We start from the raw sequence: 16157 nt of genomic DNA on the forward strand, positions 1-16157 counted from the left end.
GCCGGCAGTTTGTCCTTGATTTTTTTTCCTCTTGCAGTAAGTATGATTTGCTGTTGGGGTACCTTTGGGTATTTTTTAAAGTTTCCTCTTACCAGATTTGGGTTCTTATATTAAAATATGCACTGTTAGAAAGAAGAACTAATTGGATTAGCCTTCTGAGCTTGATTTTAATGACTTGGTTTTATAAATTCTTTCCAAAAACATCCTGCAGAAATAGAGATACTTCATGTATGCAAGTATCAGGGAAAGGCTACATATGCTAAAAAGAACCCAACAGGCTGAATGCTTTTTAATGAAGTGCATCAGCTTCCTGACAGGCTAATGCATGATAATATTATGGGGATTGTTGAGTACAAACCAGGATTCTTTCTCAAAAGCAGCCTGGATCAGGGGCAAGCAGGTGATGATCCTGTAGCATTTTATAAAATGTGCTGAGGGAATCACCAAAAAGGAAGGAATCCAACGCATTTTTTACAGCAAACATGTCAGCATGTGTCATAAACGCAAGGCACCTATAAGTGGAGGCTCAGATTCCCAGGCGATTCTCGCTGTTCTAGGGGAGTCGAAACTCCCTGGACCAACTGAGGATTAGTTCAGAACGGCTGACACTTAACGGTGCCATTCATCAGACAGACCTTTTGAAAACGGATAGCATATGAATTTAACAGCCTATTTTCCAGTTAATATACAACAAGGAAAGACTGGTATGTTATTTCTCTTTAGCTTGAATCATCTGGTTTGTTATTTTTCTGAGTAGAATATATTTCTTTTAATGAATGTTCATTAAATGTTGCATTTTCTCATACAGTAGGAAAGCTATGTTGAGAGTGGCTTTGGAATTGGAAATGTCAAATGAGGGAGTATTATAATGGGATAGTTCTTATTCCAAAATTGTTAATATATCTATACATTTATGGGTATATATAAATATATATCCTTATAATATATAACAAATATAATACATTGTATACACATATATGTTTATATATATATGTATGTGTATATACATATGGTTTTAAACATCTATTTGACAGTCTAAAATATTGTGGATTTTTTTTTTCCTTTTTCATAGGCATACAAGTGACTATTTTGTCTTGAAACTCTGCTTTGGGAACATCAAGGATGGACTATCCCAAAATGGATTATTTTCTGGATGTGGAGTCTGCTCATAGACTCTTGGATGTTGAGTCGGCTCAGAGATTCTTCTATAGTCAAGGAGCTCAAGGTAATACAATCGGAGCAAGAGAGTAAACTCTTCTCTTTTGCATGTTGGGTTCATACTGACAGTTCAGAATCTACCGCAGCAGCATCAGCTGTACTGCAGAAGGTCAGGAATCGGGATTACTAAGTCGAAAACTCATCTCTACCAATCTGTTGCTGAAATTGAGGCAGGCATGTAATAGAATGGATAAACACCAACTTCTTGGATGTGGTTTAAAAAAAAAAAAAAAGGCGTCCTACCTAACTTTTGACACAAATGCCCCTTGGACAGCTAGGTTAGAAAATGATTTCCCACCTACTTGCGCCCAAGGCATGGGTATCCGGAAAGGTGTCCGATGCTGCCCCCCCCCCCCCCCCCCGGAGAGGTTAAATTTTCAGCCACTACCCTTGAGGAGATCTAGGGCACCCTGACCTATCTGACGGAAATCCAGCTCGATTAGGGGCTCCTGAGATCAGCTTTGCACTTCTAGAGCTGCTTTATCTATTTTAGACGAATTCCGTGGCTGCTCGAGGAATTAACAGTGCACTCGGGGAGCAGTGAGGAGCACGCCGATGGTGAAGTGTGGCTGATATGTGCACTTTTATTACATAGTTCAAGATGGTCTGTTAGGCTCCGGTTGGCTTGCTCTTCCTGTTCCATGGTGCATCGAGGATGTTTTGCCAGCACATTGGAAAGAAGCTGGAGTGTCTTATGGGATCTCCTGACAGGCAGGAGATTTTTTAAAAGTGTATTTTCTCTATTCTATGGAATATTTAGAGTATTCAGTCAAAGCAATCTGATGATGGGCATCTCCCGTACGGTACAAGGGATGCACTGAGGAGAAAGGCCATGACCGTATTCTTAAAGAGAAAAGTAGTCAAGTTCTTGGAAGTCATAAGGCAGAACTGAGAAGGAATGCTGTTCAGGGACTTCTGGCATCGCGCACTGTTAGGTGGTGACAGGTATTTCACACGGGGCATGATGAAATCTGCCTTGGCTTTCCCAGAGGTCTCCCCTGCACTGGTTTTACCTCCCTGGCAAGCCAATCTCCCATGGCAGCCTCGAGGGTTTGCAAGCCTCCTTCTTTTCTGCTTCCATTTTCCTGGGTATGATCCAGGCTTCTTAAGGTCAGGAGGGGCTGGGCAATTATCTGGTTGATTTGCTTGGGTCAGCGCGTTCATCAGCAGAACTTAAATTAGCCAAAGTGGTACAACAGCTAATTCTCCTCATGCCTCTGGTTGTATGTAGCCAGCAAATGCTCCTCTCAGCCCCCTAAAGAGACATGAACATGTTACTGAAGTAGGAGAAGAGGGAGACTCTGGCTAGAACCTCCAGCCTCCCCTGGGTCTGCAAGTAAGAGGATGCTAGAAGTAGATGGAGGAAAGGGGCTGAGGCTCAGTCCCCATGGACAGTCCCATGTTTAAACATTACCGCGTCTGATCCATTCAGTCTGAGTGGGACAATAATGTTCAGTGGTGGGGTTGTCTACCTGAGCTGTGCAATCGTCAGCAGAGAAGGGGAGTCAAGTTCATTAACAGTGTTAAAGATGTCCACTTTGCATGGCAGCAGAGACAGTTGAAGCTTTTCAGAAGCCTGTGGGCTCCGGGCTTCCACGAAAGGAAAGCAGGCAGGGTGTGGGAGGCTCGGAGGACTCAAATCAGCCTGGTGGTTGTCAGCAGATGGAGTCTGGGGGTGGAGTGGTCAGAATTGTCGCCATCCGTGACTGTGGTTTAGACAGCAGAGCTGGAATGACTAGAAAATGCAGGGGAGGTGGTAGCATAAGCCACTGGTGCTCCTGACAGCACGTTCATTTTAGGGTAAAATCGGAACGATGTTCCAATCAAAGGATCTTGAATTCGTAGTAAGGTGGAGGGGTCCCTAAACATGATCTATTTCGATTTTTTTAAAACCCCAGCCTTCCTGAATCAGACATTCAGGTGTACAGCCTAGGAGTTTGCATTTTAAGCAAGAGCTCCAGTGATGATTACCTAGCAGCACCAAAGTCTAGGGGCCCACATTTAAGGACCAGTCCACCCAGTCCAATTTCTCTCCTGCCTTCCTGGGACAGGAACACTTTCCTCCGCATTAGAGGCAGGATGACACAGTGGTTGCAGACCCGGGACCCTGACCGCGGGGGTTCAAATCATGGGTCTGCCACAGTGAACCTGGACAAGCTCACCTCTTTGATCTGAATTTCCCTCCCCTGCAAAAGACAGAAACCATAATAGTGCCCAGTGCCTCAGCTGATTAGAGCCTTAATGAAGTAAGATTTTAAAGTACCGAAACTGTCTGCCACATAAGAAATGCTACACATCAGCAAATCAATAAAATAAACATCCCTGGCAAAACACTGTCCCCTCCTCTGCTTGAAATTTCATAAGGAAGCCACTGCCAAACAAGAATGTAGCCTGATAGGCATTTAATCTCCTGTTTTTAGCAAAAAAAAAAAAAGAAAGAAAGAAAGAAAGGAAAATTAAATCTTACATGAATTATAAAACATAGTGATTATTTTCTTGTCACATCAAAACCCAACTCAGGGGAAAATTGAAAAATAGTGAGTTTGTCTTGGTACTCCCTATCCACCTAGTCCTCCTTTTCACATGAAAAGTGAGACCCCTTCTTTTCCTCCCCATGCCTTCCCCAGAGTTGGACCACGTAGGGCCGGTGAACCCCAGTCTCCTCTCTGCTGTCACTATGATGTGGGATTTGTCACTACACTGCCCCAGGTCCTCCATGGCAGCCTCCTTCCACTTGGTATAGACTCCCCAGACTTTCCTAGACAACCTAGACAACCAGCCCCTGGGCCTGATAAAGGGCTCGGGTGAGTGGGCAGAGGCCTGAAGACCACGGCCTGTACCCCTCCCTTTCAGAACCAGATGTATGTGTTTGAGGGGAGATTCTGAGCACAAGTGGAAAGGGGGCAGCATGGGAGCCGGCTCTTGGGAAGGGCATTTGAGGCAATTAGGGTTTTGTGTTGCTGCTGAATCACAGCACACAACAGCTCTCTTCCTGGCCAGCCCATCCCGGGGACAGGGGCACAGGAGATCAGGTAACCCTGATCCAACACTCTCTTCTAAAAGAAGGTCTAAATGGGAACACAGTATGGAGCTGAGCACCCAGAATTTGGGTGACCTGGGATTTGATCCACTCAACTGGTGGGTGATTATTGCCTTTTTGAGTTGTCCATTCTCAAAGTCATGTTGATACTTCCGTAGACTGATCAAGTGTTCTTGAAGGTGTAAATATTTTTAAAGGGGGAAGCAAGAAAATCTGAGTTTTATTTTCCACATTGCCATCCTTATATCAGTTTTATTTACAAATTCATAAACTTCTTAGAAACCAACCCCCTCTCTATTTATGACTTGCAAAAATGGTTATCTAAGACCATGATACTGGAATTATAATATTTTTGACCCCGTCACAGTTATTTTTCAATTCCTTTTGGGAAGTGGCAAAAGGCCTGCCTCTAAGTAGAAGATGCTTTTAGCTAGTAAAAGCCAGAGAAATCCCAGAGGGTGAAAAAGAAAGATAAAAGCAATCCAATCTATTGTGGGACAAATTCTTCTGAAAGTCCCAGAGATTTTCAAAAGTCAGTCATTTGCTCTGTGGAATAAAGCAGGTTGCTCTGTGGACCTTCATATTCCTTGGTTTGGTCCTGAGGTAGAGAAGATGAGCCCACTCCTCCGGGGACTCTGCTATGGAAAGCATGATGTGTAGCAGAGAGCAGAAAAAAATCTAGGATCACCCTGTTCATCGTCCATCAGTGAAGGATGCTCTCCCAATTAATCTATGAGTGCTTGGTCAACAGTAAAACTTGCTTCTGTGAAGGTCTCCATTAACTCAAAAGGAGAATTCTTGAGGTTGAAGATACACATGGCATAGAGATCAGCCATGTCCTGACATAATATAACTTGAGTTCACCCACCTTCCAGGTTTCTGACAGTGATGACTCACACGCTCACCTTCAGTCTCTGTAATTTTTTTCCTGAACAATTGCATTGGGAGGGACGTCATATTATAAGATCATAAAACTAACATCATAAGATTTTCAGGTTGAAAGGGACATAATGGATGGGTGATTCTCTTGGCCCCTTATGAAACCAAGTGAAACGGAATTTGTGAGGGATAAACCCAGGTCCAAGGGCTACATTTTCAAAGAGCCACTGGGCTATTCTGATGAACACTGAAGGTTGAGAACCACTGTTATTGATCATTAATCACGTGCTATTCAGAGGATGGTCCTGGACTAGCAGCACCAGCTTCATCTCAGAGCTGGTTAGAGATGCAGAATCTCAGGCACCCTAGACCTAGAGAAGCAGAACCTACATTTGAACAAGATTTCCAGGTAATTTATGTTAGTTCAAGAAGCAATGACAGTCCAGTGCATATCAGAAACACCTGGCAAGCTTTTATGAACTCAAGACTGGAGTCCCACAACAGAGCAATTAAAACAGAATCTTTGGTAGTGAGCCTTATACTTGGGAATCATTTTAATTGTCCCTGGTGATTCAAATATGCAACCGGGACTCAGAACTACTGACCTCCTGTTTTATAGTAAAGGAGGTTTTAGCACATCATGCAGCTATTCTTGCCTGAGGATCTTTCTCTATCTAGGTCCTTCCCTTAAATAAATCTACAGCATTGGAAAGGTGCAAATGGACTTTTTTTTTGCAAATGGACTTTTTAAAAAAAGGACTGGGCTATGTATGGGTGTTACCCTTTGCATATTCATTGTATCCATTAATCCTCAAAGAAACTTTGGGAAAGAGGAATTATGATGCTTATTTCATGGATTAGAAAAGACTACACATTTAGAAAGCAGCATGGCCAGGATTTGAATTCAAGTATTTCTGACTCCAACAACCCCACAGGTAGTAAAGGAAACATTCATAACCAAATCACACTTCCGGATATGGTGAAGCTCAAGGTGGTTCCACCACGTGCCCAGATCACACAGTTTACAGCAAGAAGTGGAGACTCTTCTTACCACACACACCTACACCCTCTCTGCTGCACTAGGTTTCTTTTCTCCAAGACCATCAAAATCCTCAGACAATTAAATTTCCTTCCAAAGGGAACATACATTAAAAGGCAGCCAATTGACTAAAGTCATTGGGCAATCAAATTTATGATTCCCGCTCCCAATTTCCCCTTTTATCTTTTTAAATAACTCTCGGCATTGGAACCAGGTGCTATACTCATTTTGTCATAGAGCATCTTCTCTGTCTTGTCCAATTAAGGGAAATGCCGCTTTTGACAACTGATGAATGCCACAGTTAGCAGCTAAGAGTCTCTTCAAGTTGCATTTGGAAATGGAAAGGAATTCATTTAAACCCTCTGTCTCAAACATTTCCTCCACCTTTTGCCCACCCTGTGAAATCTGTCAGAATAGCTGGCTCTTCAATCTTCAGCTTTGAGTTAAATTGGAGGGGGAGATGAACCATGAGAGACTATGGACTCTGAGAAACAAACTGAGGGTTTTAGAGGGGAGGGGGATGGAGGATGGGTTAGCCTGGTGATGGGTATTAAGGAGGGCACCTATTGCATGGAGCACTGGGTGTTATACGCAAACAATGAATCATCGAATACTACATCAAAAACTAATGATGTACTGTATGGTGACATAACATAATAAAAAAAAAAGAAAAAAAATTACTCTAAACCTAAATTCTAAATTTCTGGGACTTCTTGACATGGACCCAAGAAACAAGGACATTTGGTTATACCCAACTAGTTGCAAATCATTGACAACAGTCATCAGCACAAAATGTGCTCATGCTATTTCCTTTCCTGTGCTTCATGCAAGACCCAATCCAATGTCACCTCCTCTGTGAAGCCTTGCCTGACTTTTCCAGGCCTTTCTTCCAGAGCGTTCTGTTCATGCCTACATTATAGCCTTTGTCATATCATATTATTCAACTTTCAACACTTACTAGCTGCATGAGTTCACATGAGTGGCTTCACGTCTCTAAGCCTGGGTCCCCATCAAAATGGACATAACCCTAGCTTCAAATTCATAGAGATTTTTGAGAATTAATGGGGGTGTGCTTATAAAGTGTTCAGTACATTATTTATTATTATTGATTAATCATTGATGCTTTTATTATTACTTAGATGTCTGTTACCTATCTAGAGAGTGGTGATCTCCCTAAATAGCATTTTCTGGGGGCCTAGTATCATCCTTGGTATAGAGTAGGAGAATTAAGATGTAGTAAATGTCTCTACTGAACTCAAGGAATGAAAATGCTTAAATCTCCATTACAAAGAGACACTCAGGATTCCGGGAAAGAACTTTTGACAACTGAAGATGTGGAAAAAAGAACCTTCTAGGACCTTTAAAGAATTCACATCTTTAGTTGAAAATAAGAGGCTGCTGAAGGCCAAAGGGAGGGACAGGTAAAAACAATTTTCAGATACATACAGGTACAGGAAATGGAGAACACTATCAACTTTGCTAATCTCCCATAAAACAGAAGAAGTTAAAAAATCAAAAGCAAAAAGAGAATACAGTGGGAGAGATTTTGTATACTATTAAGGAGCATTAACCTTTTAAATAGATCCACAGGGGTCCTGAATAGTACTGTACTCAGGAGAGCTCTTTAATATATGAGTCTGTGATGACTGAGTTTTTATTCTGCCTAAAAGTAGAATTATAGAATAGATGACCAGTCAATGCTTACTCTGCTGAACTTAATTGACATTAGTTCAAAAGCTGTTCTGAACATGTTTAGGAAGCTAGCTCTGAGCTATATGTCAGTTGAGATACCTTTCCCCTTCCTTCTTTAGATCCTTACTGCCTAATCCAGTGCTTACATTCTGTGGTTGACTAACCCTCAAACCAGCTTCCATTCACACTCCTGCTTCTGACCAGACTCAATGGAAGGTGGCTGTAGATACCCACCTAAACCCCATGCTGGAGACACCTACTTTGAGGACCACTCATTGGAAGCCTGACCATGGTGTTTCCAGAGTCTTGCTGAGTAGATGCCATGTTATCTTCCTTCTTCCAATCTGTCCCCTGAGACCTTCATGTCATAGTTTTAGATGTGGCTTCTAATGGGACCTATAGGTCAAATTTGCTCCATAAAGACCGAGGTAGAAACAGTGATTGCAAAGCAACCTGATCCCCATGTGAGGCATGACTGCCAACTGGATTATAACCATTTGCATTCACCAGTCTGATGTCTTCCTATTTGCCCCTCAGAGTCCTGCTAGGACCAACACAGCTAATCAGCCACATCCATCTGTGTCCTCATGGGTATGTCATAACCAAGTAGGACACATGTAATTTCCAGACCCTTGTCTCTGATAAGTGCTTAAAATCCACTTTTCACATATAGTTTCTAGCCTTACTTTCATTGCACTCAAGTCCTCACCCTCAACAAATACTTGCTTTTCGTCTTGTTTTTTTTTTTTTTCCTCTAAAATTCTACCCAGGAAGCAGCATGCTGTGCTTCACTCATGGATGACAAGCTAACTACCAAGCCTTCCCTCCTAACCTCCCACACACTCCATTTTAGACCTCTAATTGCTCACACGCAGGCTCTCCAAACCTGTGTTTAATACAAGGAACATTCTGTGTGAAGGAGAGGGTGAAGGCAGATTAAGAGAAAAAATATTGTGGAGATAGCCAGCCTGCCAATTTCATCCATAAGTAGATAACCATAAAATTTAACCTTCCATTTCTAGAGTGCACATTGGAACAGGGCAATTCTCGGTACACAAAGTAGCATCCTTGGTGCCAACAATTTACCTGCACTTAGTCTTCCAAAGCTCTTTGTGCCTTTGCTCCCAGCAAGCATCTGCTTTGCCATGTATTGTGATTCAAGGCTCATAAGTAAAGTAGGATAAGAGGACAAGAGGAAGAGAGAGAAAAGACAAGAGGATGGGAAACAGAAAGGGAAAAAAATGATATGAAAATACAATGAGATAACTGCAATCAATTAATAACTCCTACTTTCACATAAGGCATATGAGAGAGTGGATTATAGATTCAGCTCACACACAGCCAGCATCAGTCATGACCCAATTAGCATAAACAAATCACAGGTGCTTGGAAAAGAATTCTCATTTTCCCAAACAAATCTGTTTTCCTTAAAACTTTCAGCACCACCCTCTGGGATTGAGCTGGCAGAGGCAAGCATGGGGAGCCTAGCACATTAAAATCAGTTCATGGCTAATACCATTTTTAATATTTTAAAGAGTATTTCAGTAAACGATTAGACCCATATGCCATGCAAAACCACAGAATGAATATTGGCGTTAAACAGTACTTCTGAAATGTTAGGACTGAACAGAGAGATTATGTTGGAGATCTATGTATCTTTTTTCAGTTATAAAAGCAAAACAAGGGTAATATTAAAGTATTTGTCCAACCAGACCAACACAGCTAATCAGCCACATCCATCTGTGTCCTCATGGGTATGTCATAACCAAGTAGGACACATGTAATTTCCAGACCCTTGTCTGGGAAGGAAAAACCAACCCTACACAAATACCATTGACCCTTGAACAATACAGGGGTTGGGGCACCTACTCCCCATGCAGCCAAAAATCAGTCCATAACTTTTTCTTTTTATTATTCTTATGTTAATCCCCATACATTAGTCTATAACTTTTGACTCCCCCAAAACTTAACTGCTAATAGCCTATCATCGACTGGAAGACTTACCATTGATAAACCATCAATTAACACATATTTTGTGTGTTATATGTATTATATATTGTATTCTTACAACAAAGAAGAAAAGAAAATATTATTAAAACAATCATAAGGAAGACAAAATATATTAATAGAGTACTGTACTGTTTTTATCCAAAAAAATCCACCGATGAGTGGACCAATGCAGTTCAAACTCACGTTCAAGGGTCAACTGTGCATGTGTATTATGAATATCTTCTGCCAGTCTATGCCTTGCTTTTTTACTTTCTTAGTGGTATATTTTAATAAGCAGAAGTTTTTAATTTTGACAAAATCCAGTTTATTTTTTTTTCTATTATGGTTAGTCCTTTAACAAATCTTTGCCATCCTGAATGTTATGAAGATATCTTTCTGTGTTGTTGTTGTTTTTAGAGCCCTATAGTTTTAGCTTTCACATTTAAGCCTGTGATCCATCTTATATGAATTTTCCATATGATAAGGGATAGAGGAGGGATTGTCTTTATTCAGGTATTATTACAATGGACATTCTGAAATGTGATCATTGAGAATAGAATATTTTACTTATCTCTCTTTTCTCTAGTGCTTTCTCCTTTTCCCCATATTCTTTATAGTCTTTATGTTAGCCAGATCAAAAGTGACTTATCTTGGATGTGGTTTATATATCCTTGAAGTTTGTCCTTTACATGAAATTTGAGTTAGGAAAGTTGACGTTCCATTTTTTAAGTTACTTTCAAAAGATTGAAGAATTTGGGGCACCTGGGTGGCTCAGTCGTTAAGCGTCTGCCTTCAGCTCAGGTCATGATCCCAGGGTCCTGGGATCGAGCCCCGCCTTGGGCTCTCTGCTCAGCGGGAAGCCTACTTCTCCCTCTCCCCTTCCCCCTGCTTGTGTTCCTTCTCTTGCTGTGTCTCCCTCTGTCAAATAAATAAAATCTAAAAAAAAAAAAAGATTGAAGAATTCCCAAACTGGACTTTTTCTTGAAAACTGATTATTTAAATGACATAAAATAACCAAAAATCTAATACAGTTCTTTTTTTACAATTATGAATGTTGGTATACCAATTCTGTAACTACTGGAACTAGCAATAATTGAATTTATTACTCTGCCATGTGCTGTTATTCAAAATGTTTTTGTACATTTAAGGTATTCTAGGTATTATCTACTCTAATATTCCTACTATCCATCAATTTCCCTATTATTCAACTACCAGAAAGTTCTCAATGTCTATTTCTGTACATAAAATTGTGTTCACAATCAATTTATTTGCAGTACTTTACTTTTGTTATACATTAATATTTTGGCTGATTAATGGAATTTTAACACACAAAGCATATTGATTCAGTCAGCCATTTGACAAATATTTATGGAGTATCTATAGAGTGCCAAGTACTATCCACAAACGACTTTAGCAGTCAACAGAACAGACAAAAACCTGCCTGTGTGGAGCTTACATTTTAAGTGAGATTTTTCACTTTGATTTATTCCCAAATATTTACCTTTCTTTAAAATTGAATATTCAGATATTAACAATATGTCTGAATTATTTGCAGTAGATAATTATATGTCCATTAAATTGTGTGTCCCCTTTTCATACTATAGAGTTCTTTTGAGAAATTGCTACCCAGCCAGGAATTATACTTCCTAGACTCCCTTATACCTTTGGTAGCACCTATAATCAGTTCTTGCCAATGGAATGACAACAGAATTAGTATGTCACTTCCAAGACAAGATATTTTAGAAGTGGTTCTCCATGCCCTTTTTTTTTTTTTTTTACTTTTTAAAATTTTGTTTTATTTTTTAATTTAAATTCAATTTAGTTAACATATACTGTATTATTGGTTTCAAGGGTAGAATTCAGTGATTCATCAGTTACATATAACACCCAGTGCTCATTACATTGAGTGCCCTCCTTAATGCCCATCACCCATTTACCCCATCCCCCACCCACCTCCCCTCCAGCAACCCTCAGTTTGTTTTCTAGAGTTAAGAGTCTCTTATGGTTTGGTCTCTATGCTCGTTTTTTGCCTTTTGCTGGCTAGATGCAGATGACACAAGGCCCTAGGGGATAGTAGAGCACAGAGGAAAAGTGCTAATCACAGTTTCACTTCAGACAGGAAGGGGGTCTCAAGACCAGTAACTCAGACTCCAGTGTGAACAAAAAAATACATTTTACTGTGTTAAGGTACTGAAATGTAAGGTTTATCTGATAAATTAGCATTACCATAACAAATATACTTGCCTTGTTCATACTGAAGAGTGTTAATCTGAGTAGGTATAATGTTTATCTGAGAATAGAACTATTATCCTTGATCTAGTACAATTTCAGAGTTGCCAAAAAAAGTGATCCTGAAGGAGGCAGTCAGCTAGGCAGCCTCCCAAAGGGCAAGCCCAACACCTAAGAGGAGATTTTTGCTAAATACTGAGGCCAACACAAAATTAAATGCATCCCTTAGCAGTTAGTGACTTAAAGAAAAAAGTTGTATAAGAAAGTAGGAGTAATTTTGAGGACTCTGTGGCCCAGGAACCAAATTTGCATAGTTATAATATCAAGTGGGTACTATTGGAATTCTGATAAAATAAGGCTGAGGAATGTGGAGGGGATATAGTATAGGAAAACCATGCCCCTACTCATTCTCTATGGTAGTGAGTGTAAACTGGGTCAAAAAATAATATATGTATGCTTTATATGCTCATACAAGAATAGAATTTGTTGCCCCTGTGGGAGTTGAACCAGTGACTAGAAACACAGTTGGGAGGGAGACTTTTTATTTTTTCACTGCCTTATGAATAATTACCTATTTAAAAATCCATTTTTTAAAAATGCAGTGTAGCTCGTGAGAATTTATTAGTATCAGGGAAGATAAGTTTTACTGGATTGCAACAAAATCCGTTATGAAAATTGGTGGATGGGATTGCAGAATTGACACTGTAATTTAGCAAGTACCTTCAATGATATCCTTCCTCTTAAACCTATAAAGTTTCCTAGGTTTTCACCTATAACAGCGATTAAAATCAGTGTTGAAATAAACTGAACTTACAACTAACCCTCTGAAGCACAATATTCTAAAGTGATCAGTCAAGATGTTTTTAAATGTTGAAGCGCATGCAGTTATTCTGTTTCATTGAAAAGTTTAGCGTGCATCGTAATACATCCCAAATATATGCTAATCCAAACTTTTAATCAAATAAACAAAAAATTACTTCTTAAAAAAAAAAAAGAAAAGAAAAAAAGAAAAAAGGGCACCTGGGTGGCTCAGTCGGTTGGGCGACTGCCTTCGGCTCAGGTCATGATCCTGGAGTCCCGGGATCGAGTCCCGCATCGGGCTCCCTGCTCGGCGGGGAGTCTGCTTCTCCCTCTGACCCTCCCCCCTCTCATGTGCTCTCTCTCATTCTCGCTCTCTCAAATAAATAAATCTTTAAAAAAAAATTACTTCTTATTTATCTTCTTTAATTCATCTGTTAACTCTCTTTTGTGTATATTTTATAGCATATATAAAATATTCATACACTACAATGCTGATCCATAGATTAGGAAGTACATTCTTTTTTTTTTTTTTTAAGATTTTATTTATTTATTTGACAGAGAAAGACACAGCGAGAGAGGGAACACAAGCAGGGGGAGTGGGAGAGGGAGAAGCAGGCTCCCCGCAGAGCAGGGAGCCCGATGCGGGGCTCGATCCCGGGACTCCAGGATCATGACCTGAGCCGAAGGCAGTCGCTTAACCGACTGAGCCACCCAGGTGCCCCCCAATCACCTTCTTGTATCTTGAATTCCTTGGGTTTAATTATACCAGATTGTGTGGATTCTTCTTCTTCTTCTTTTTTTTTAAAGATTTTATTTATTTATTTGAGACAGAGAGAATGAGAGAGAGCAAGCACATGAGAGGGGGGAGGGTCAGAGGGAGAAGCAGACTCCCCGCTGAGCAGGGAGCCCGATGCGGGACTCGATCCCGGGACTCCAGGATCACGACCTGAGCCGAAGGCAGTCGCTTAACCGGCTGAGCCACCCAGGCGCCCCTAGGAAGTACATTCTTGGGAATGCAGACTCAGTAAGCTCCTGCTGGCAGGCGGCTGAGTCCAAGTTCAGAGACATCTGTATCTGCCACAGAAGCTCAGAGAGAGCATCTCTGATGGGAGTAGTCAGATCAAGGCTATTTCAGAAGCATGGTTTGAGCTGAGACTTGAAGGCTGATAGGATTTAAATGGGGTTAGGATGAGGAGCAGGATATTATAAAGCAAGAAAACATAGAGGGAACTGACCAGACTTATTCAGGCCCCTAAAGCAGGTCTCCAACTGGGGTCTGGACCCGTTTCCAATAGCATCACTGAAGCCATTGTTTAAAAGGCCTTCCCCAGACCTATTACATCAAAAGTCCTGGTGTGGGGGAGTCAAAAATACTCATTTTTTAATCAAGCTCCTGATAATTTTTGGCTTACCAAAATTTGAAAACATCTAATTCCATGAAAATACACTGGAGGGCATGTGGCTTCGTATTGTGGAGACATTATAGATGATAAAAACAAACAACAACAACAACAACAACAAAACAATGGTCAATCCCAAAAAAGGAAATTGAGAAATGGCTACTTTGAAGTATTCATCACAGATGGGCCAGCGTATTACCAATACTTAATTCAGTTTACAATATATGCGTTCCCATGGAGTCCTGAGCACTCTGCTATTATGTAATAAAGAGAATTGAAAAGTTTCAGCTCTATTCCTTTTTTGAGTGTTGGACAGTTCTATTGTTTAATTACCTTTGAACTCTAGAAAAAGCCCAGAAAGGCAACAATGTTGGATGCCACATTCCTCTCCTGCCTGCTTAACCTAAGGCCAAGTTAAATGTACTTTTCAAACTGGTCATTAAATGTTTCAGTTGTTGAAAAGCCTCCTTGTGTCATTAACTGCTCTTAGCCCCTATATATTCTCAGGCTCTTCTTCTGAGTTTCACACCTTCTGTTACCACTACTGCAATTTAAGGTAGGAAGATGAAAAAAAAATGATGAATTCCTAGACTCCTATTTTCCACAAGCTGTTTTCCAGAACAATGTGTGGAACTCGTGGGGATCATATGAATATTTAATATAATCGGACTATAATTTTGCCTCAAAACATTTTATTCCAAAATGTCATATTCCATGGTATTATGTTGATACATTTGTAATCTTGGTGCATATTACTGCCGTTTTGTGACAAAGGGTTTGTGTTTTTATTTTCCTCCTGTGGAGAAAAGATGCAAGACCCATTCCAGGCTACCTTAAAATGAAACCCTGGTACCAGTTAATGTGCATTAAGGATTACCATAAAAGCACAGTGCCAACTTAAACTGTGTATGCTTTCCTTGCATTTGTCACTCAAAAGGGGGGAATATTCGACAGAACACTTTAGTTTTTAAAAATAAAATATGACCACGCTGCCTGGGTGGCTCAGTTCATTAAACGTCCAACTCTTGATCTCAGCTCAGGTCTTGATCTCAGGGTCCTCAGTTCGAGCCCCGCATTGGCCCCAGCATGGAGCCTACTTAAAAAAATAAAAATAAAAAATAAAATATGACCTAGGTGCTACACAGAAATACAGAGCTATGAAAGCATATTTTAGGTGCATGCATATTAGTTTGAAAGATGAGTAGGAATAAGGCCAAGTAGAGAAAACAACCTTCTAGATAAAGGGGTTAAGTGAAATACAGTTGACCCTTGAATGAAGCAGGGGTTACAGGTGTGAATCCTGTGCATAGCTGAAAATCTGCATATAACCTTGACTCCCCCAAAACAAAACTACTAATAGCCTATGTTGACCAGAACTCTTACTGATAACATAAACAGTTGTAACACATAGTATATAATACATGTATATAATTTATATAATAAACTGTATTCTTCAATATATATAATTATATATAAAAATTTTATTCATGTTTTTATATCTTATATATATGTAATTATATATAAATATAATAACTATATTCTTATAATAAAGTAGGCTAGAGAAAAGAAAATGTTATTAAGAAAGTCATAAGGAAGAGAAAATATATTTATGGTACTTTAGTTATTCGAAAAAGTCATGTATAAGTGGACCTGTGCTGTTCAAGGATCAACTGTGTTTTATTTTTTTATACTGACTTTTGGTCACTCTCATGCCCATTCAAATTTTTACAAAGTTACATTGTGGCGTACACAAAACTGGGGTTATGAATGAAGCCTTTTCCAGGACTGGCTGAAGAATATCATGCTTTAGGGCTTGGGGTTCAGGGTAACAGATCTGATTTCACACTATGATTTCCACGTCATAGCTTGT

General features: G+C 40.0%; 1 protein-coding gene across 1 annotated transcript in view; it reads left to right on the top strand.

The window, feature by feature from the left end:
* The window catches only part of LOC118027218 (phosphatase and actin regulator 1-like), a 47896-nt gene that overhangs the window by 1654 nt on the left and 30085 nt on the right, over positions 1-16157 (top strand). Inside the window, exon 2 of the mRNA XM_035030437.1 lies at positions 1073-1225. Coding sequence (XP_034886328.1) covers positions 1123-1225 — 103 coding nt within the window. The 5' untranslated portion in view covers positions 1073-1122. The remainder of the gene's footprint in view (positions 1-1072; positions 1226-16157) is intronic.

Source organism: Mirounga leonina, unplaced genomic scaffold (assembly GCF_011800145.1).
Source record: "Mirounga leonina isolate KUSES-001 unplaced genomic scaffold, KU_Mleo_1.0 Mir_366, whole genome shotgun sequence".
Taxonomy (NCBI): Eukaryota; Metazoa; Chordata; class Mammalia; order Carnivora; family Phocidae; genus Mirounga; species Mirounga leonina.